This window comes from Aythya fuligula, chromosome Z (genome assembly GCF_009819795.1).
Source record: "Aythya fuligula isolate bAytFul2 chromosome Z, bAytFul2.pri, whole genome shotgun sequence".
In the NCBI taxonomy this organism is placed as follows: domain Eukaryota; kingdom Metazoa; phylum Chordata; class Aves; order Anseriformes; family Anatidae; genus Aythya; species Aythya fuligula.
The window spans coordinates 30,692,963-30,716,824 of record NC_045593.1 but is presented as its reverse complement, the minus strand read 5'-3'; the positions used below and the strand labels follow the sequence as shown (position 1 = coordinate 30,716,824).

Genomic DNA, 23,862 nt, shown 5'->3' with positions numbered 1-23,862 from the left:
ACCATCTCCAGGCCTGCTCTGTACTCCCACTCAGGGGCAGTGGGATGATGTCCTGGCTTGTGAGTCTTCTGCCCTACCATCTTCAGTACTCAGTTCAGCTCCTCCCTTCCCATCCCTTTGGGGACAGCTAGTCATTGCTGCACTTGGTGCAAAAAAATATGTTTTTAACCTATAAGAATGGGTAAAATTAAGGTATTATTCTTACTGTGACGAAGGCTTGAGTTTAGGTCCAGACTGGATTCTAGATTCTGTTCTACACGAGGTGTTAATTGCTATCACCTTATTCTTTTGCTAATTAATACTCCTGAATATTTTGTTGGTTACCACAAGCTGAATCATGCAGTTCACTATATTTGTATGCTAAAATATCCCTCGATCTCATCTAAACAATGGCATAGAAGAAGGGACAATGCAAATATGCAGCAGTTGAGGAGTGTCAAGTGTGCTATAAAATGGATGTGTTTCTGAAGAGTGCTCAAGTGAGTAAAGCAGCTGTGCAATTCCATCACATGCACGTTCTTAGTGGAGTGTGAACGTGTGGAAATGACAGTGGCAGCTGTTCTAATGGCCCAGAGAATAAAAAGTCCTCTTGAAGGAGAAAGGTACGTTAAGGTCCCGTAGCTGGGCCAGAAGCACGATGCATTCAAAAAAACAAAATTTACTTAATTCTCGAGTTGACACAGTTTTCAGAGGAAGGAGTAGACTTGTTACAGCTAATATTCAAGTTCATACAGATACGTTTGTCACAGTGCAAACTGAAGTAAGAAGCAGAAAATGAATGCAGTTCAACACTGACAGACATAATTGACTCAGTCTTTTTGCTTATAGTTAGAGGACTTAATGGCATACAATTCATTTTTTTTGGTGAGGAAAGAAGTATTACTGTTACTTCATGTTTATGGGGCTTAGAGACTTGCAGTGCTACCCTGAAAAATTTTGAAGGACACAGGCAATTAGTTCTACACCAACTACTGTAGCAGCAAATACAAACAAAAGAATGTTAAAAGAAAGTGGTATTCTTTGGTAAAGTTAGTTTTGTTACTTTCAAGGTCTAGATTGAAGAAGGACTACGATGACTTTAAAAGACATCCAGACCATGATAAATTTACCAGAGAATTGTGGAGTAATGATGAAAGTGAGGTTGATGCTGGCAAAGATTCTTTTGCAATAGTAAGCAGTAAATCTTCAGAGTCTGCAGAACATGTGGAAATTCCCAGAAAAGATCACCCAGACAATGGTAAGCATTTAATGGAATTTGATAGCCTGAACTTGATCCATGACCTGAATCAAGTTGATTAAGGAAATGAATTTCTCTATGTGAGGTTGCATCATAGTTTTTACCTCAGCTACCATTTTGTTAATATTAAAATAGATTTAGACATACATCTGATAGGTGTAGGCTAGAGGGGGGCAGAATGTGACCAATCTGAGAGTTCTTATTCATGCAAGCTTTTGCCATTTTTAATGCTGAATCATTTCTGTGATCACATAATGTGCCTGCTCAGAATTTAACTTTGTGGTGGATTGACCTTGGCTGGCTACCAGATACCCACCCAGCTGCCCTGTCATTCCCTGTCCTTGGCGGGACAGAGAAGAAAATAAGATGGGAAAAGATAAAGATTGGTCGAGATAAAGACAGGGAAATCATTTACCAATTAGTGTCACACACAAAACAGACTCAATGTAGGGAGAATTAATTTAATTGATTGCCAATTCAAGTAGGATGGTCAGAAACAAAGACAAAAACTAAACCACTTTCTCCCTACCCAGGCTGAACTTTACACCATTCCCAACTCCTCCACTTCCTCCCTGCACTGAGTGGCATGAGGTGGGTGGGGAATGGGGGTTGTGGTCAATTCATAGCAGTTTCTCTCTGCTGCTTCTTCATCTTCACACCTTTCCCCAGCTCTAGCATGGGTTGCTGCTGTAGGCAGCAGTCCTTCAAGAACTGCTCCAGTGTGGGTCCACAGGCAACAGTCCTTCAGAGTAAGACTGTTCCAGCATCAGTGTTCTTCTCCACAGCCCCTGGTACCTGTGAGGAGCCTGCTCCAGGTGCCTGTGAGGAGCCAGTAGGCACTTCATAGCCTGCAACTTCTTTCAGACTGTGTACACCTGCTGTGGTGTATGGTTCTCCATGCTCTGCAGTGTGGATATCTGCTCCAGCATGATCCTGTCCACGAACTGCAGGAAAATATCAGTTCCATGCCTGCACCATCTCCTTCCCCTCCTTCTCTGAGCTTGGTGTCTGCAGGATCAGTTGTTTCTCAGACATTGTTTTCTCACTTCTCTCTCACACACTCTGATGCGAAAGTTTTCACATTTTCTTAAATACACTTTCCCAGTGGTGCCCCCAGCCTGACTGATGGGCTTAGTTGTGTCTTGCTGTGGGTCCATTTTGAAGCTACCTGGATCCAATTGTGTTTGGCACAGGGGCAGCCCCTGGTCGTTTCTCTGTGAAGCCAGCCGTGCAGCTCTCCCATTGCCAACACTTCACTGTGTAAAACCAATATAAAACTAAATTGGAAACAACTTGTTTAAAGAAAAGATTAAGTAAGGCTGACTAACAGTCATCACTTCAGAGACTGCTCTTCACAGTTGTCATGACAAATGCTTATTTATAAGGTTTAGGAACAGAGCCACCTCCTTCAGCAACCCCAGCCCAGGAGTCCTTACCAGGCCACTGAAGCCCAGCTCAGTATTCCCAGGAGCCCGGGGTCTCTGATCAGGCTGAGGGGCGCAGCTACCGCTGTCCTTTAGCAGGTTCAGCCAGTGGCGAAGCTGAGCACACATCCCAGAGATGCACATGCACACAACACTGTCACACATACACACATACACACATGCACACAGTGACACAGCCTGTCACGCAGGCTGCCACAGACAAGGTGCTGCCTTCAGCAGCACCTGTGTTAAAGTCTGGCATAAAACATAATCAGACAGCTGAGTCCACTTTCCTTTTTGTCTGCTAGAGATAGAAACCCACTGGTGAAGGTGCACACACAACACTCTCTAGGTTCACAAGCATGTGCAGATCTTCTCAGTACTAGGGTGGCCCTCTCTGTCCACCTGGTACCCCTGCCCAGATCCCATGCTCCTTTACTTGCTTCACACATCCCCCCTACTCACTGCCTCGTCCAGCTTGGTGCTTGCTGCAAACACAAAGCACTAACACCCTCATCCCACAGGCACTCCACACTTGCAAATTCCCCTGGATGTACCAGCACAAACTGTCCACCCACCTGATACCCCAGCTGGGACCTCAGGCTCCCCTACCCTACAGCTAGTCCAGCCTGAAGTTTGCCAGTGAATTACATGTGCACACCCCTACACGCACCCAGTCTGGGGAAGGTGAAGAGCCTTGGGCCCTCTTTTCCAGAGGCTGGCAGCAGGCAGACTATCTGTGACCCCCCCTACTTCTCCAGTGGGCAGTGCTGAGTCCCTCGTTCACACCAGTCCCCCCAGTAGCTGGTTTCAGGATGCACACACCATTCCCACCCCAGGCAGAGACACCCTGCCACATACACTACAGTAGCTGGCACTGCAGGCCAGGAGCACCTACACCCACAGTCTGACTCCTGTAGTTAGCCCCCAGTCTATCACTCCAGTGTCCCCAGTAGCTGGCACTGCAGGTACAAAGTCTGCAAAACACTTCCTAGATCCAGGGGGCTGAGGCCCCTCCAGCTATTGATGGTCAGGCCCCCACCCACCCCAGTAGCTGACACTGAGTCAGGGGCACCTACTGCCCTGTTTGGTGCTGGCACCAAGATTTCACTCACAAACACAGGTCTCACCAGTAGCTAGCACTCATTCCTTGTAGCACAGACACACACATGGATGGGGTGTGAGATTACACAGAGAGATCATTAGGAAAATATTTAATAAGAAGTTAAAAGACTGTGATGACCATACGGAGCACTTAGCCAGAAGAGAGTTCTGTCTGGCCCTGTTTTACGTGTGATGAGCTTCTTCTATTCCCTTTTCTGCTCACCCTTGCACCCCCACCCCATCTTTGTTACTTGCAGCTGCCCCTCACCTTAAATATCCCTTCATGAATTTGTCTAGCTCTACTGAATCCCACACTCCAGCTCTCTGTCCATGATCCCCCTGGTTTACAGTCTGACCAGCTGCGAAGTCCATGAAGTCCTTTTTTTCCTGAAAGTGGCACTTGTAGTTTCTTGCATAGCCCATCAGTTGATGGGACCAGTGATATTGTTTCTTGTCATTGTCTCCATGTCTGTTTTTTTAGATCTGTGCCTCCATATATTTTGTTTCTGATCCCCCCTTTTTCCATTAGTGTCCCAACTGGCCAGGTCCCTGATTAGGTAACTTTGCCTGAATCAATTCTCACGTGCCCTCATCAATTAGGATGTCTGACCAGGTTTAGTTTTCCTCAGTTTCCCCCATGCTGATCAGGTTTCTGTCCCTATACATTCTTGTTTATGGCTTCCTTCTTTTCTTGTTATCCCCTTTTTGCATTGAAAAAGGTCGTTGACCAGATGCCCTTAAAAGAGCAGACATTCTCCTTCCCCATAGCCTTACACTTACAAACTAGCATTTTACCTTTTGCTAAACACTATCAAATTGTTGTGTAGAGATACCAATTGCAAACTTGTAAAACACCGTTTCTGTTTTAATATCCTTGCAGATGAAATGAAACTACTAGAGATGAATTTACCTGCAGGAAAAAGCAGACTTCTGAAAAAAGAATCAACTTCTAAAGAAATACAGAAGACACTGCCCAAATCTGTTAAACGACAGTCCAAGCAAAACTGTTGTCTGGATCAAAGCACTAATGAGCTTTCACCAAGGAAGAAAGCTAAACTAAGCACTAGTGAGGCTGCGGTCCAGAGTTCAGAAAGTAGCCTACAGACAGACAGTTGTTTGACTGAGCTGAAACAAATTGAAGGGTCACCTCCAGAATCATTTTCCTTGACAGATCCTGCAACATCAGTGTCAAGCTTTCTGAAAGGGACCAAACCCATCCAGGCCTTGCTTGCCAAGAATATTGGGAACAAAGTGACCTTAACAAATCAGGTGTCACCTTCACCAGGCATAAATGTACCTACTTCTGAAAAGCCAGTTTTATCACCTGTCGAATCATCACTGACAAAACCAGCATTGCCCTGTCAGACCAATTCAAAGACTCCTTTACAAATGGTATACAAAATGCCAAATGGTCATTGTGTACCAATAGACCTTAACAACAGCTCTGTGAAAATTCAAATGCAACCCGTGATTGACCCTAAAACTGGAGAAAAAGTCATGCAACAAGTTCTTATTTTACCTAAGAATTTTCTTATTCAACAGAAAGAAGGAAAAATTGTGTCCAAGGACATGAATTCACTACAACAAAAGACTTCTGAGCTGCACTGTGCAACTTTACCAGAAATAACAAATGTCAGTGTTTCTTTAACACCTGTACTGGTAACAGCACCGGCAAATGCTGTCACTCACTCACCAAATACAATTTTTAACAAGAATACCACCAACTTGTCACAAGGGACTGGTCCCAAGAACAGCACACAAACATTGCCTGGTATAACTTCAGCAGGTAACTTATTATCAACAGTTAAGGTTTGCCAAACGGAAACTGACAAAATCAAGACTACAGTTTCAACTACCACATTCCCTGTGTCTTTGACTTCACCTACTATTTCCACAGCTAGTCAGTCTTTGATATCAGCAACAACATTAAGTACATCCACAAACACTGCTTCTGCCTTGCATTGTCTTGCCTCACAGCAGACAACTGAATCCTTTGAAACTAGGCAAGAATTGAAGACCGTGTGTATTAGAGAATCACAATCTATTCTGGTCACAACACGAGGTGGAAACACAGGAATTGTAAAAGTACAGACAAACCCAGACCAGATTTCATCTACTAGTATATCTTCTAGTTCAGTTTTCACATATGCACCTCAATTTCAGGCCTTTTTGGTGCCAAAAACTACAGCATTACCATCTTCTACTCTTTCATCTGTAGCAACAGCCACATCTGGTCTCCCACATTTTGGACAAACATGTGTTTCTGGATTTACCCCTGCAACAGCTTCTTCTGTTAACATTCCATCTTTCCCAGTTGATTTTAACCAGGAGAAAAATATCAAATTCACAGTACAGCAGCCTGCTGTTGGGGGCACTTTGGGTCAAGTAACAGAGAACACCAGCCAAGTGTGTCCTTTGTCCTGCATTTCATCAGCTAGCAGTTCAACATCAGCAACTCCAAAAAGTCCTGCTATTGTGACTAGTGTTGGACAAAATAGCACCGTCATAACTCCAAATTCTTCCATGCAGCAACAAGGTGATGCTAAAACTAAAACAAATTCTGTTATACAATATGAGTCTAGTTCTAGTTCAGCAACAAATGGGGATTTAATCAGTGGTACTCCAGTCCAGAAACTTACCTTAGTCACAAATCCACCTATTTTATCCCCCTGTGGGGCATCAGGAGTCAATGTTATACCTTCTCTAACATCCACTGGTATCAGTGCTCAGAAATTAGTTTTCATTAATACTCAAATTCCCAATGGCCCATCGGTTACCAATTTAGTTGCAGAGTCTCTGAAACATAACCTTCCTTCTTCCCTCAGCAAAACCTTTGATAAGACCACAGAGCAACCACAGTTGGTTCTGATCCCGACTACAATAGGAGCACCAATAAGAATACATTCATCACCAACTATTGCTCAAGTAAAAGATGTGAAAATTGGACTAAATATAGGCCAAACCATTGTAAATACTAAAGGCAATGCACAGCAGACTCCACCAGTTAATCTATTGCACTCTGCCATTTCTAAGGGAGAAGACAAAAAGAGCATGGGCTTGGCTTTATCTGTGACAAGTAGTAGTAGTTTGGTTCCTGTGTGTTCAAGTTTTGTGAGTCAAAGTGCTGTGTCAGTTAATGAATCTGTGTGTGTTGCAGCAAAAACTGCAAATTCCTTTTCAGTAACAACAGCAAATGTAAGTGCAGAATCTGTTTCAGTAACACCGAGTGGGACTTCTTCTGGGACACGGCCTACTGTCTTGATTGGTGGAAATGATCCCTCAAGAATAAGGCCAATTCTGGGTAATCGACTGTGTACAGCAAATATTGGAAATACTGTGGGTATATCAACTGTGAAAACAGGACATCTTGCTTCATCTGTGCTGATTTCAACAACTCAGCCAGTGGTATCTCCTCAAAACTTAACACCTACTTTGCAGTTTCCAGTCATCAGCTTGTCTGGATCTGTAGCCACCCCGCAGAAAGTGTTACATACAATTCCTCGTTTGGCGGCAGTTTCAGCTCCTCCTCCAGTAGCAAAAAGCCAGCTGCCCACACTACTTCAGTTCCAGTCACCTGGAGTTTCAGCTGCTGTGCCAAGTAATGCAGGTATTCATAAACCTCAAAGTGTGTTGACCACTGCACCTGCAAATACAGGTAAAGTCATAACTTTTCCTACGTTGTCATCACTACAGTGCCAGCAGGTGCCTCTCTGTATAGAGAAACAAAGTCATGCTTATACTTCCACCATTCAGATGTGTGCGGCTTCACCAGCTGTAACGAGCAAGGCAGGTCAGCCGAATGAACCTAGCATTCAACAGAAAATAGTCATTAACACCTGTATGCCTTTGGCACCCGGAACTCAGATAATGATTAATGGTACTTGTTTTGTTGTGCCACCACAAGGCCTTGGAGCTGGCAGCCATGTTCTTCTTCTGTCTTACAATACAAAACAGACTCCTCCTTTAAATATTAACCATGGCCAAGAGGCTCAAGGTATACCAATTGTTAATTCAATAACCTCGAAAATCATGCTAGCACCAAGTAATTCACTAAGTTTGCAAACATCAAAACATCCTTTGAAAAACTCTACAAAAATTGTGAACTCTTTTGGGTCTGCAGATGCTTTACCCATTGTTCATGCAACGCCCCAGGTATTAGCTACTCCAGCTAGTTCATGTACTCCACTGTCCACAACAACACTGTCTGTGTCTTCGGTGATAAAATCTCCTGCTAATGTTCTAGCTCCATCTGCTGCAGTTTCTGCTGTTCATCCTCCAAATTCTCATTTACCAAGCAACACTTCAGTGTTTCATTTGGACACTTCTATCAAAAAACTCTTGGTTAGTCCAGAGGGAGCCATTCTGAATGCTATAAATACTTCAGCGTCAAAAGATTCTTCAGTGTCTTCATCACTGCCTCCTGTGGTTGTGTCCACAAGCAGAAATCCTACCACTGTCTTCCCAACATCTCAATCATCTTGCCTTGATAAACCTGACAAAGCTGCATCCTAAATTTAGAGCAAATGAGCCACTTTGAAATTGCGGGGCATTCTTGACTTTGGAAGTTATAACTGTTGAATAATTTCTTACATTGTTCAAAACAGTTGATTACTCAAAATTACTCAAGATTACAATTCTTTACAGTTTACCTATGGGGATAAGAAGAAAAAAATATATTTAGTTTGTCAGAGAATTGTTTAGTAAAAAGGTCAGAAATGACCAATGATTTCATTAAACAGTTTTGAAAAATCTAGCTTTTTGCACATGTTCCATCTTACAGTATGGACTGTTTGGCAGTGTGTTTATGACAGTATGTGTCTTCTTTTTATTTGTCAAATTTATTTTTGATTTGTTTCTGTAAAAAATATTTATGCATTGTAAAAAATGCAGTCTGTTATAGAATTGTACATATTCACGAATTCCTAACAATCTGTACTAAACTGTATGTACAAAGAACTATGCTGTCTTATTTATGTTTTGTTTACATAATGTATAGTTTTTTAAGTATTTTAGTAACTTTGGACCAGTGTACTGTTTAGCAGCAATGCAGAAGAATCTGCATATAATAAATCAAGTTGCTGTACTGCATTGTGTTGGCAATAGTTTAAAATGTGTCTATCTGTTAAACTATGGCAGAACACACACACATATATATGTGTGTCACATCTTCCTAATGCAGATGCATCTCAGTTTTTGGAATATGGTCGAGTGAAATTATTTAATATCTTCTGCTCTTCTGTGTGGCTTGCATTTCACATGGCTTGGTGGGAGTTGGAAGGATGGCCATCTTGTTGATCCACCAGGCACAGAGAAGCATAGCCCATACTTCATCCGTTCCTGATAAATGTTTGATTAAATTGCCTAAAATCTCCAATGAACGGGTAAGGCTAGAAATGGTTTCACAGACGGCAGCCTAAATCACACTGCTGTTCAAGACTACCTTGTTTTATGTAGAGCTCGTGGATTTCTTGAAAATTCATTGTCATTTTTGCAACCTTGTGTTAATTTTCTTATATGTAAGAAGCCCCCTTATGGGTCTTCTTCAGTCTAGTCAAACCACCCATTTTTTTCACCAGTCGCTTTCTGGGTGAGTATTTTTTCTTTAGCTTTTCATTAGTCCATATCATTATGAAAGGACAACGTTAAAACGTCACATTAAAGGAGGAGTTGTAAATGCTTTGGGCATAATTCACCTATTGCATAAACCTTCCCTTTTTATGGACTATGTTCAATATGTTGGCTTAGGTTCAGCTTTTGCTGTGATAAAACCCTTGGGTTGTCTTCTGTAGATCAGCAGAGTTCGTAAGTACCTGCTGCAGTGCATATGGAAATGGAGAAGTTTTTTGTTAACTTTTGAGATTTGGATGGGATAAAGAAAGGGTTCCTTTAATGAAGCACTTATTTTGTGGAAGATGATAATTTTAGAAGTGCTGTTTTTTTTTCTGTTGATTGCTTGGAAGCCAGACTGAGGCCAAATATTTTTGTATATGTAGGATTTTTTCATTTTATTTAGTTGGGGGGGATTATTTGCTTGTTTTAGTAACTAGGAAACTAGAAGTCACAAACTGTTGTGACTCGAAAAGGGGTGTGTGGAGGTGGGGCTTAGATATCTGCCTTTAGCAGCATTCTTAAGACTGATTTTCGTAAAGATGAGGCTTCAGCTTTTGCTCCTTATCCTTTTGAGTTTTCTCCTTCCCCTCTACGTTTGCTGTACACAGTTTGGATCCTATCCTGGGTAGAAGAATAAAACTGCAGCTTACTTTCTTTGTGTCAGATGCCCTTCATACTGTTCTGAAAAGCAGTTTGGTCACTAGTTTACTGGAGTTGGAAAACAGTGAGAAGAGAAACTTTCACCTTCCATACATACTTTCCCTTTCTGTACTAACTAAAAAAAAAAAAAAAAAAAAGTTAGCTTTTGTGGATCAGCAACCTCCATCTTATCTCAGGGCTGTGAAAGACAAAATTCTCAGAAAATTCTCATTTTGGGGGTGTGAGAAGGTTTGCTTTTATTTTAGAAAGAGCTCTGTGTTACACCTTACCTACTTGTCATTACAGGCATTCTGTAATCTATTTTTTGTAAATGGTGTCTGCATGCTAGAGTTTACAAAGGGTTTTTAAACATGATGATATTGTACAGTTGAATGCTATAGGTGACTTCTGTTTTTAAACAGAGGAGGGTGGTAAAGGGTGGCAGTTTCTTCATGGACAGAAGAGGTGCTCTAAAACCATTGTATTCCAGCAACACAATTTATTTATATTTCACTGGTAGAACCTTGGGACCAACTTTCACAGATTTTTCTTTTGTCTTCAAGTGTTGTGTTTTTTTTTTTTTTGTTGTTGTTGTTGTTAAAATGAGGGAGGCTGTTTAAAGAGAAGAGCAGAGGTGCTCACAAAGGCTAAAATTGTTGTAGCCTTTTATCTGCAGCTGCACATGAAGTCCATGGAGAAGAGAGAGAATTTGTCAAAGATGGTTTAGGTGAAGCAACTTGTGTCTTCTGTAACATCATATTTATGGAAGATCCTCTGTCTTCATTAGCAAGGCTAATTGTTCTTAGGGTACTCAGCCCCCTGACTTGGAAGATGGAAATGAGAAGTGAGATGAAACTGGGAAACAGTAAGTGACCTCCTACAAGTTTTGAATGTTCCTAAGTCTGTGGGACCAGACAGGATTCATCCACTGAATGAGCTGGCAGAAGTGGTCACCAAGCTATTGTAAATAATTCACCAGCAGAAAGGCGGTGGATGTTGTCTACCGGGATCTTAGTGAAGTGTTTGACACTGCTTCGCGCAGTATTGTCCTGGAGAAACTCGCCATCCCTGGAGGTATTTAAGAGACGTGGACGTGGCACAGGGTTTAGTGATGGGACTTGGTGAGACGGCTGAGGTTGGCAGTTGGACTCGATGATCTGGAAGGTCTTCTCCATCCTAGATCATTCTACTGTTTTATGAAAATTCTTTTGCTCTGTATTGAAACACGGTGGCTAGCCACCCTAAGCAAATGTGTAGTGACGGTAACTAAGAGTGTTAGTGCTGGATCAAAGTAAAGGTCCATCTATCATGTCTTTTGGAGCAGTCCAACTTAGTATAATAACAGGGCAAGCAGCTAGTGACATATTTCCTGAATACTCTTCTAATATCCAATAATTTGTGACCCAGCATCTCCCTCAGCCAAACATGGTTTTTTTTTTTTGGTTGGTTGGCTATGTGTTTTTTTTTTTTTTTTTTGATGTTGTTGTTTTCTTGTTTGTTTTGTATTATTTATTTTTTGAATGTTATTCAATGACTCTCAATGTACTTTCTCAATCCTTCCTAGAATTCTGCCTAAACACAGGTAAACTAGTACCATCCACAGCATCCTGCGGTAAAGAGTTTTCCACATAATGTGTAAATAATCAGTTTGTTTCTGAACATGACAGCAGCTAATTTCATTTGATGCTGATAGTATTTCTAGTGGGAGACAATAAACCTTAACTCTTTATTAATTTTTCCATGCAGCTTATGTGGTCCTTTCCCATGTCTCTTGATGTCTCTTTTCCAGAATAAAGAGGCAGAGTCAATTCAGTAATTCTAGGGACGTGGGATTAGAATAGTGCATATTTCAAAAGATACAGGAGCACTATGAATCTGTTCTGTACTGACCTTGTCACAGAAATATCAGTTGTAAACCAAATATACTTAATTGTCAAAATACATTCAGCTTATCATATAAAACTACACTCACTTACAAAACCTGATTTTAGAGACATGATGTTTAAATGAAATTATTGAAACTAATCCAAGTCTGACGCTCTTCTCTCTCTCTGTAGTCCCTGCTTCAATTTGTTTTAGCTTCTTTGAAAATGTAGAACAAGCTAAATTCTCTAGTGATTTAGAACATGATGATTTTTCGTCTCTAATAATTTTTGTGCATAAGTTTTTGAACACAAAATACAAAATTAAGTCTGTATATTAGGTGCGTGATCACTCTATTCACTGGAACCCAAGTAGAAGTTTTTGAGTTAAGAGGCTGCTTTTACAAATGTGACAGATTATGTTCCATTTCAAATATATGCCTTGAAACATAAAATAATCTTTAAGATCTTGAAGATCTTTCTTCCTTTCTCAAAATACTAAATTTGCTTACAATTTTCTTTTTCACACTAGGGTATCTGGAAAACAATCCTTTCTTGTTTCATATATGATTGTTTCAGAAACTGCAGGAAACTGGTGTTCTTACAGTATCTTTTATTTCAGTCTCAGCTACACATTAAATGGAAACGTTATGTAAAAGCTAAGTAAAAGAAATGTAATGAATTAATTATAATGAAGTTATATAAATATAATATATTTTAAATAAATATATAATATATTTAATATTAATATAATATTAATAATATATATTATATTATTATTATATTATTATATTATATTATAATTATTATATATTATATATAATAATATATAATAAATAAATATAATGAAGTTTATTACACAGAAAGTATATTAAAATGTGCATAAATATAACTTTCCACCTTTTGCAGATGGAGGAAGTGAAGTACAGAATTCTTCCTGACTCTTGGGCCACTCTCCACTATTTTTACTATCCACTAGTAAATATTAGGCAACTAGATTATTACTTTGTTTTTCCCTATTCTTGCTTTTTACAAAAGAAGAAAAATGAATTGGAAAATTAAATTGTTTTCAAGAATGTGAGTGGCACTGACAAGTAGTATTTATAGAAATGAAGAAGTACAAGAAACAAGACAGGAAAGGAGCCACTGTAACTGATTTTTGTGATTGTCCTCAAGCTTTAGAGCTCTGTTTGTCACTATTGGCATCATAGAAAGAAGACAAGATTCTTTGCTAATTACCTGTTCATACTGGTTCCTTCTAGTAAATGTACAAGTATAATATCAGAATATTTTTGCTGTCTGTAGCCCATGAGCACCTACTGCCAAGATATACATTGGGATCCTGTCCCCTTATGTGCTGCTGTTGACAGAATCATTCCTCACTCCCCTTTTTTTTATCACTTGCAGCAGTAAAATAGAGTTTTACAGAAGGATTAATGACTAGTATAATGAAAAAGTCATAGGATGTCTTGGTTATAATGATAAAAAAAAACAGAATTACGATGGTATCAATTTATGCAGTACAATAAAAATACCATTTTTAGTTACTGGGGAGAAGGAATTGCTTACATCTGTATAATAAACAGATGTAATAAAACAGACTTGTGAATTCACATCAGCAAGAAGTCAATACTACATGTAAAATTATGATAGTTTGAGGCTCGTCTGGCCAGTATTCTGCAGCTCAGTTACATATTATGCCCTCAATATATGTAGTAGTTGTAGTAGTTTTCGTATGTAGTAGTTGTACCTGTAGCTGCAAAGTACATGTAATCTTGGAAGAATCTTTGATAGACAAAATACGGAAGAGGCCTTTCCTAAAGATTTTCTCTTAGATGTCCGTGTTTATTGGCCCAAAATGAAAATGATATTTCAGACAAACAAACAAACAAACCTCTTCAGCTGGTGTTACTTTGAACTTCAGCTGGATTCCAAACCCATGCATTCATGAGAGGGAGAGATCTTCACTATCCAAATCTGGCAACAGATTGAACCACTATCTCTTCCACAAGTCATGAGAAAAGTACACAGTAGGAAGAAGCTGCAAAAGCTCCTTCTAGAAAGTTTTCTTTCCCTCTTTGGCCTAGTAAATTGATGTAAAATCATAATATTTTGTTCAAAGAACAGCTCACACTTAAACGTGAGTTTCTTACCTTGGCACATGGAATACCAGCGACATGGTTGGTGCAGCAGCCTGGTCCTTTTGAGAGATGTGGTTTGGGCTGTGCATTTATCCCAGGATCCTCTCACTGTAGTTGCCAGTAGAGAATGCTTAGTGGAAAGGACCACAAATATATTTATAATGAGTTAATTTTCCCCGGTATGCGTACATAGCCTCCAGCAGTAATTCCAGCAAAATTATGTGAGAGAACTGGGGACTGGCAAAAGGTGCATAGTAATTCAGAGAAGCAGAGCAGAAAAAAAAAAACCACAGGCATAGAATGCTAAAACTGCTTCTTTAACTAAAGCAATGGTGGGAGAGGCATATGAATGCTTGCTAAAATGCACAAGTTCTTAAAAAGGAGTTGACTGTGAAACACTGTTGTTGTCCTTCCTGTTGGTGAGGCCAAAAGCAAGAAATGTAGAGTAGTACATGGATTGCATATCCTGGGGATTACCAGTGCTGTAAGAAAGACAGCGCATCTTTAGCTGTGCTGACACCAGAAATGTTCAGGAAAAGATTGCTGGAGATACAAAAACATGAGTAATATATTGCAATATAGGCATCCTTTTAATCCTTGCAAGGATTACTCTATTGGAAATTAAAGTTGAGGGAATATTCACACGTGCTATATGACTTTGCTGTTCTACCAAAAATTCTGAAGTGGTTCAAATTTTTGTAAAGAGGGTTACCAGACAAAAAAAAAAACAAAAAAAAAAACAAAAAAAAAACAAGACTAAAGCTCCTACTGTAGATAACCCTAGACAGAAAATCTAGCACTGAAAAGTGTTAGCCTGGACTTCAGTAAGGCCTTTGACACAGTCTACTATAAGATCCTCAGAGAGAAGCTATTGAAGTATGAGCAAGGTCAACACTGTGTCCAGTCTTGTTTAGCATCTTCATTAGTAATGTAGATGATGGGGTAGAGCGCACCCTCAGTAAATTCGCCAGTGACACAAAAAATTGTGGGAGTGGCAGATTCACCAGAGGGCCATGCAGCCACCCAGAGGGACCTTGTCAGGCTGGAGAGGTGGGTTAAGAATCTCATGAAGCCCAACAAGGAGAAGTGCAAAGTCCTGCACCTGGGGAGGAACAACCCAGACACCAGCACACATTGGAGACCACCCAGCTGGAAAGCAGCTTGGCATAAAACCACATGGGACTCCTGGTGGACACCAAGCTGAACATGAGCCAGCAGTGTGCCCTTGCTGCAAGAAAGCTGAAGGTATTCTTGGCTGCATTGGCAATGTGGAAGCATCACCAGCAGGTTCTGTCTAAACACCAGGAAACACTTCTTTACTGTGTTGGTGATGGAGCACTGGCACAGGTTGGCCAGAGGAGTTTTGGAGTCTCCCTGCTTGGAGATCTTTAAAACCTGATGGCACGTGGTTGTGGGCAGCCTGCTGCGGGTGTCCCTGCTTGAACAGGGACAGGTTAACAGATGACTTCCGACCCTCAGCCAAGCTGTGATTCTGTGTCTAGGAGAGGCAGCAGATTTCTTTCTTTCTTTCATTCATTCATTCATTCATTCATTCATTCATTCATTCATTCATTCATTCATTTATTCTGAGGGTCAGTAAAGTTACATGGGGCATAAGTGATGGTATACAGAAACAGAAATCAGTTATCTCTGCCATGGTAAATGGTAAAGGGCAAACTGACCTGTATTGAAGCCTTAGACCTTTCATTTAAAAATACTCTCCATCAAATGTGAGTGAATTCTTTTCCAAAATAGCTACAAGAATGCAGCTGATGATGACAAGGTAAATTCAAATATAAATCAGGAACGAGGAAGGCTGCTTTTCTGCGTAAGCAGAGGCCACAGTGAACACAATGTTCAGCACAGCAGTCTGTTTCTCCCATCCAGAAATGAGAGCTAGCTGAGTTGAAAAGACCTGACAAAATCAGTAGTAAATGGCTAAAGTATTTGTATTGGGCCATCTCTCCTGGTCCCATGATTGATGTTGTTTACTGATACAGTGTACTTCTTGGGGAAGGAACAGATAAAGCATGTAGTCTACACACATAATGGGGGCCGTACCACTAAAATGGTTTAGAAATATGAGAGCACATCTGATGCTCAAGCACTGATGCAGTCCTTGGGCCGTGTGAGCACAGAAAGAGTGGAGTGCATTGCTATCACCTGGGAAGAGTTTTCTAGGGCAACAAGAGAAGGCAATAACTGTATCTTGTTGCTTAGATGTCAATAGTTAAAATTATGTGTTGTCAGTGGATTCTGCATTGTGTCCTTTTTCTCTGGTTAAAAAAAAAGGGACCTGAAGTTGCCTCTGATGAAAGAATTTGGGAGTGATTCAGCCTTGCCTGTCCTTTGTATTTTCATGAACACAAGGCATCAGGGGACACAGCTGCCCCAGTGTCTTTTCCAATGTCTTTTGCACTGGCTCAAGAGTGGCACATATGTGGACAAAATTTCTTGAAGAACTACAATTTTGCTGTAAGAAAAGTAGTTCTTTCTGTTTGCTGGAAACCAAACCTTCTTTGAGCCTTGTATTTCATGGGGAAAGGTGCTACAGTCAAATCAGATGATTGTGTAAGGGTGTGGAATACAGAGAGTCAATTCCAAAAAGTGCACAGGGGCTGGATGTTCACTGTTAGTGTGTATGGCAAGTGCAGACAGTAGCTGTAGACAGCTTTGTAACTTCTGCACTGCTACTAGTTGATCTTCTTTACTGGACATAAAGTTCAGTGCAGAAGTAGGGCCAAAAGACAATGCTGGAAGCAGCTGTCAGTTCTACTGGGCAACAAAATATATTTAATGAAACGGTATGAACAAGTCATTCTTCCAGCTTTGCTGCACAGTTCAGTATGCAGTCAACAGAAATGTACAACTTAATAAACATTGCTTCTCCAAAGCACAGACAAACTCGCTAACCTTTCCCTTTACATACAAAGTGAAAATGTTTGCTTTTAAAGTATGTTCCTTAATGGAGAAGTCTTACATTGCATAAATATATGGACATGTATCAAGAGAGTAATGGATTTTTTTACCAATATTAGGCAAAAACATGAATCAAGATATGTTGACAATGTTTTATTTAACTGAAAAGCTACAGGCAATATGGTTAATAGCTGCAGCAGGTATTAAGCCAGTGGAGATTACTGAGGTGAACATTCTTGTATTGCCCTGGAAACAGCTGCATATACCCGTCCTGTCCCAGTAGATTTGTGAGACTCTAAGAAACCAAGTGCTTCCTGGGGAACGTCCTTGGTGCTTTCTTCTCACAGCTTTCTGATGTATGTGGTATATATCCTTTGTCACTTGGCACAAAGTCCATGCTTGTTGAGAATTACAGTCGTATTACAGGTGGTCTGATTGCAGCCTGATTGTAAAGAGGATAAAAAAAAAACATGGAGCAGGAGATCTTTGACTTTGACTTTTATAACCTCCCTGCGCATGACCATATCAGAGGAATTCTAAATCCAAAATTTGGTGACCAGTTATTACTCTGACATTGTTCAACAATTTGTCTAACATGAAAGTCTTTCCTGGACATTTGAAAGCTCCATACCACAATCTCCATTTCTGCTGGTTGTGATGTTTCTATATATTTCTCTTTCTCTATAAGGGTACAAACTTCTTAAAAATTTCAGCTTGTCTTTGGACAAGTGCAGAGCAATACAGAAAGTACATAACAGCTGGTTCTTGCAGCCTGCAACTGGGGCAGTTACAAGTCTCTTGCTTTTAAGTTCTGACCTGTTCTTTATTGGTATTTTTAATGGTTTGGCAGACAGCCTTGAAATCTGTCTATATTGAGTATAACTGTTTAGAGCAATTACAGATATTTATTACCTTTGAGCAAAGATATAATTTACTAATCTACATTAAAAAAAAAAAAAAAAAAAAAAAAAAAAAAAAAAATTCTAAAACTCTATGTCTTATTATGAGTAGAATTCACTGAGAGAAGGATTTGGGAGTTCTGGTGGACCAAAAGCTCAACTCGAGCCAGCAGTACTTGCAGCCCAGAAGGCCGACTGCATCCTGGGCTGCATCAACAGAGGGGTGGCCAGCAGGTGGAGGGAGGGGATTGTGCCCCTCTGCTCTGCCCTTGTGAGGCCTCACCTGGAGTGCTGCATCCAAGTCTTGGGCCTCCAGCACAAGAAGGATATGGACCTGTTAGACTGGGGCCATGAAGATGATCAGAGGGCTGGAGCACCTCTCCTAACGAAGAGAGGCTGAGAGAGCTGGGGATGTTCAGCCTGAAGAAGAGAAGGCTTCTGGGTGACTTTATTGCATCTTTTCACTACTTAAAGATAGCCTAAAAAGAAATGTAGAGCAACTTTTTGCTCAGTCAGAAAATGACAGGACAAGGAGGAAAGGTTTTAAAGTAAAAGAGGGGAGATTTAGATTAGAGGTTAGGAGGAAATTCTTCATGCAGAGGGTGGTGAGGCACTGCAAAAGGTTGCGCAGAGAAGCTGTGGATGCCCCATCCCTGGAAGTGTTCAAGGCCAGGCTGGATGGGACTTTGGGCAACCTGGTCTAGGGGAAAGTGTCCCTGCCCATGGCAGGGGGTTGGAACTGGGTGATCCTGTAGGTCCCTTCCAACCCAAACCATTCTGTGATTCTGTGATTCTCTATCGTTATCTATCATCATAGGCTCACTTGTGTTTAAAACTCTTTTGTTGTATTAAGTGATTTGTGTTTGCCTATTTATTTACTGAGAATGAATTGGGTTAATTACTAATTGCATTTAATAACTGTTCTGTTAAAATATATGTATATTTTTTTCTGTAACTCTTTCCTCTTTAATGAATATTGTACAGTTTTAGCTGCCTCCTACTGCAAGATATCAGGCCTTGGGTATAAACTTACTGATCTGCATATAATATCAAGTAATAATCTGGCAATTGTTTAGTTAAAGGCTAAGTAAGCAATATCTGCCAAAGCAATGTACTTTAATTTACATGTATCAGAATTCTTTGTTTTCTGTTATTGCTCTTCTTTCTTGCCAGGACAGCAGTGTGATCATCTTTATACCCACTGACGGGTGTGAAATAACATGGCCTGTAAGCAGAAATTATTAAAATGTGTGGATCATATTTTACGTTTCACAAGGAATTGTTTCTTTCCAGATACCAGTGACGTGAGCCACAAAACTGCTGTAACATATAGTCTCCTTGGGCAGGTTAATTTTTAGAACTGCTGGTAGGGAAAATCATTTGTTTTTTTTCAACAGGACATGTAGTCAAATATTTTTGCCTGTTTTATGACAGATTCTTGTATGTTACTTTCCAGGAAATAGTTTGTTTATGTCTTTTTTAAATTAAAGGGGTGGTGGGGGGTTGAGGAGTAAGCGGGGAAGATGTAAAAAAAGTTTCCAGCACTTTCTATCTCGCCTATGATTTGTATTTACCGTTGGTAGATCTGTGAAGGAGGCAAGATGCCCACAGTTCAGCACAGTGAATTAATCTGACCATAGGCAATGAAGAACTTAAAACAAAAGTACATTCAGCTTTATTGAGGCATTTCAAGAACTAGTTCTGTAAACTATGCAGGAATACTTTTCAGCAATTGCTTTTGAAAACATGTGATTTTTATTACAGTTTTAGCTTTAAGAATGTTAAGCTTGTACAAGAAATCAAGAGGGAGCATGAAGAAATTGTGCTGATGTTCTCAACGTCTAAGATCTGTTGTTAAGATCATGGTGAATAAGGTGGTGGTAACTGATCTGCATCAATTTTTTCATAAGCTGGTGGAGCATTGGGTACCTGTGGTAAGAAAATTGGTGTGAAAGATTGAAAAAACAATTAAGGCACAAGAAAAAGAAATTAAATATGCAAGGAAGTATTTGCTTTCAGATCAGAAGTTGTATTATAGCTTAAAATAGCTGAGCTAATTCATTATGTCTTTATATTATCTAAGTTTATTTTTTTCTAACATGTTTTCTGGGTTTGCATCATATTAAAATGATTTTGTTTGTATCATTTGTATCATTCGTCCAAATAAATAATTTTTAAATTTATTAAGATAGCAATTTTATACGGAAAATATTTTATATGTTAAGATTTCAAACTGATACATAAGACTTTAAGAGTCTTGACACATGTAAGTTATCTTATTTGCAATGTTAACAATTTAGGAAGCTTATTTAAAATTGGTTATAAATTACCCTTTTCACTATTCTCAAACCGTTTAAACAACAGCCATGATTTGACATATAAATTTATCAATTAAGTTATTTTAACTTTTTAAAAATTATGTGGTTTTGAATGTTATTCTTTCTTTCCATAGTGATTAAGGTAGCTAAAACCTTGAAGTGGTGCTCCCACAGGTTGCAGTGTACCAGACACAATCTACTTGCTGTCAGTCAGCACAGGGTAACATCTATTAGGAGCGTCTATTATGTATATATTATATGTTATATAATGTATATTATGTGTATTATGTATATAATAGATGCTCCTAATATATATATATAATATATAAGATGTATAACAGTGTATTTCAACATTCACATGCTACATCATGCTAATAGATTGCAAAATTGTCAGACAACTTAGGAAAAGTAGGTGAAAGAGATTTCTCTTTAAAAAAGAAGAATTATTATTAGTATTTATCTAAATAGTAATTTAAAAAATCACAGTAAAAATTGTACAAAATACTACTTCTTAACAGTTATTGTAGTCATTGAAGACCCAATCTAGAGAGCACAACCTAAGAAAGAATTCTTTGAATGACTGTTTACCAAGATTGTCTTACCGTATCTTACTGCATTTTAAGTAAATAAGGCCCCGAGTTGCAACTTACCACAGAATCAAAGTTTCTGTACTCCTGCAGAGCCATTTTGCAGTCCACTATTCTTCCCTCACCTACCATGGTTCGTATTGTGCCCATGCTAGTGCTTTTGCTCTGTGACAGATCAAGAAGAAACACGGGGAAGGTGAAAGAGAAAAGAAAATGTGAAGCTGGAGTACACTACATCAAGGTATTGTATGGTTGGACTTGATGATCTTTAAGGTGTTTTCCAACCTAAATGACTCTGTGATTCTGTGACCCTCTAATATTTGGCAGTATTTTACAGTATTTATTAGAATCTGGGATTAGGTACAACAGCAGCAAGTAAGAGAGGCAATCTATCTAGCACTTTCTGCTGTCTCTGCCAAGACATGCTCTGCCTCCTACATCACCAGTTATACTGCCATCAAAAATAGGGATTGCATTTTAAGGTCCATGACCACTGCAGGGACCTTTTTTTTCCACACATTTCTGTCTTTAAACTCAACCTTTTTCAATTTTCCATCATGTTTTTGTACGTTCTTTACCGATTTTCCCCTTTCCAAAAATCCTAGCAAAAATAAGATTTTAAAAAACAAAAAGTATCTGCAGTGAGATGGAATTAAAAAAGACATTGTGCTTTTTACCATGATGTGCAGGAATGAAAGAAATCTGTTTTATATGGCAGTTCAAGTTTTATGTGTTCTTCTAGTGGATGTGCCTATTGGATAGGTCACTGGAAAGGTAATAGGACAAAGTTGTTGGGAACATCAAGGAAATTGATTTGCTGACAAGGGTTATATTTTTTAATACAAAATGGTTAAGTCTTTTTAGAAATATTAGGGTAACTAAAAGATATTTGCCACTTACATGGTTACAAAATGCCTCTTTCTCACAGGAGAGAGAACAGAGCTTCAAAGATAAAGCTTTGAGACATTCAACTACAAATTTTGTGGGATGGACCAAATATCATTTAAAAAAAATACTGTTGAAGAAGATAGAGCTGCCATTGTACCCACTGAGCAGCCAGTATACAGCACAGAAAACATGGTTTTATGTGCATTTAAATATAATGCTTCCTATAGATCAGCCTTTCCACTGGTGCGTTGTGCAAAGCTGGGCAGTTGGCTTCACATCCCCATGCTTCTGTTTCCTCTGCCTGATTTGCAAGTTCTGAAGGGTGGGTAGTGCTTCATATTGCATAGTTTTACCCATGTGTATGTTAGCGAGAAACAATGATGTCTTATGACAGGTTTGATGTTCTCTCCATTAACGTAATGCAAATAATGATAATATGTTTTCAAAATGCTAATATGCAACCTGCTGTGCTTACCCGTAGACTTTTACAGCCACTACGTCTCTTGTAATACCAGCAGCCAAAGATAAATAGCATGGCCAGCACCAAAATGAAGATTCCAATACCCAGGCCTCTGTTAAGAAAGCAAAACAAAATAATTAACAGCAGAACTAGATGCATTATTTTGGGAGCAAGAATGGTTAGCACAAAAGCTTATATCTGTATCCCTTTGTTAGAGGCAGGCATGAAGCAGGATTTGCCTCAGAAAACAAAATATCAGTAACTTCAGCCAGTCTCTGTAGATTGAGGAGTTTGTTCTCTGCCAAGATTGTAAACATTTTAAAAATGAAGAATATATAGCTTCAAAGATAATAATCTACCTGTGACCAGTGCTTCTAAAAAAACTCCATGCCTGTAAGTCTAGCAATCATCATTCTGATATTGGAAGAGAATGAGAAATAAAATAAATGCTATACATGCAGAGACATATCTCATGTTTAATTGTTAAATTTCTCCAGGCAGTAAGTATTGAGAATCCTAATTGCATCACATTACAACACAGTCTGGTAGCAGAAGGTTGGCTTTTGTTGTTGTTGTTGTTTGTTTGTTTGTTTTAGGTACATAAAGCACTACACAATCCCAAAAACCTTGTAAGAAACTTTAATTTTTTCATAAACAGTTCTGTAATTCTTAAGTTCTTGTTTCCTGTCATACTAGGCACAGTATTGATGTCACTGAGTCATTCTAGGGAAGGTGGTCTTTGCAAACTATGCTGTGAGAAATCTTTCCCACTGCTCACCAGGACTTAGAATATAAGGCATAGTTCCACTGTTTATCAGAAAGTAGAGTGACAAGGTAATTGCACATTTCCTTGTCATAAAGACCTCTTCCTCTTGCACTAATGTACTGTCTGTTAAGGCACAGAGCATTCGTTGTGGAATGAAGAGTGTCTTCCCCTTCGTCTATTCTCTGTGCCCAGGGATGAACATATAAAAACAAATGTGTTGCAATACATGTGTGTATGGTACAAGTCACAAAGTTCGGAGTCCAGCGAACCAGTACTAGAAGAGTATTCCACATAAAGATATCCCAAGCACATCGGAAATATTTGCCTAAAGTAATAACACATCACCAGGGAGATAGTGTCTCTAGTAACCCAAGAAGCAACATAGTTTATTGTAAGCCAAAGATCACAAAGTATTAGCTTGAATTAATTCTGCTTAACTTGAGCTTCAACCAGAAATGACTTACTGAGAGACACATTTGTATGGCATTCATGTCTCTACTGATTTTTGATGGTATTTTACCATTTCACTGGTGTTATTCTTTAGGGTGAGATGATGCCTTTTTGAGATTCTGAAGAGAGGTATGTAGACCTGGAGGTAAATCTTACTGTAAATATCACATTGCACCAGCCTCAGAAATGTAATTCTAAGTGATCCTCAATAAGCCCAGCAATTTTATTGTAATAGTTGATTACTTGCGATCATATAATCAATCTCCGTATTCTTGAGTTCTGCAGATCTTATTTTTCTTAACCATTGCGTGCACTTTTATGTAATGCAATGACAAACATTACAGACAGCTACAAAACAGACAAAATGCACTACACCTACATACATCAGAGATTTTTTTTTTCTGATACTATTTTGTAAATTTCTTTTCAATGTAAGTTTTTTCTTTCAGCTTACATGCTAAAATAGGTTTTGGTTTATGCTTACTCTTCTAATGCAAGATAGCTGTGTCCTTTTCCTCTGAAAAAGTTGCCATCTGGATGGTGGTTTCTTCTGGGCAT

General features: G+C 39.3%; 2 protein-coding genes across 2 annotated transcripts in view; one reads left to right on the top strand and one right to left on the bottom strand.

Moving 5' to 3' along the window:
• The window catches only part of KIAA2026 (KIAA2026 ortholog), a 59,545-nt gene extending 50,712 nt beyond the window's left edge, over positions 1 to 8,833 (top strand). Inside the window, exons 7-8 of the mRNA XM_032205630.1 lie at positions 1,050 to 1,237; positions 4,646 to 8,833. Coding sequence (XP_032061521.1) covers positions 1,050 to 1,237; positions 4,646 to 8,277 — 3,820 coding nt within the window. The 3' untranslated portion in view covers positions 8,278 to 8,833. The remainder of the gene's footprint in view (positions 1 to 1,049; positions 1,238 to 4,645) is intronic.
• A 10,862-nt stretch (positions 8,834 to 19,695) lies between these two features.
• On the bottom strand, positions 19,696 to 23,862 carry MLANA (melan-A). Its single transcript, XM_032205317.1, has 4 exons — positions 23,789 to 23,862; positions 22,104 to 22,200; positions 20,804 to 20,905; positions 19,696 to 19,764 (listed from the first exon to the last, which is right to left on the bottom strand). Exons 1-4 carry the CDS (start codon positions 23,860 to 23,862, stop codon positions 19,696 to 19,698), a joined length of 342 nt encoding a protein of 113 aa, XP_032061208.1.

Coding starts and splice junctions, on each gene's coding strand:
- MLANA (XM_032205317.1), bottom strand. CDS start 23,862: ATGCCCAGAAGAAACCACCATCCAGATGGCAACTTTTTCAGAGGAAAA. Junction 22,201..23,788: donor AGCTATCTTGCATTAGAAGA/GTAAGCATAAAC, acceptor CTTTCTTAACAG/AGGCCTGGGTATTGGAATCT. Junction 20,906..22,103: donor GTGGCTGTAAAAGTCTACGG/GTAAGCACAGCA, acceptor GATCTGTCACAG/AGCAAAAGCACTAGCATGGG.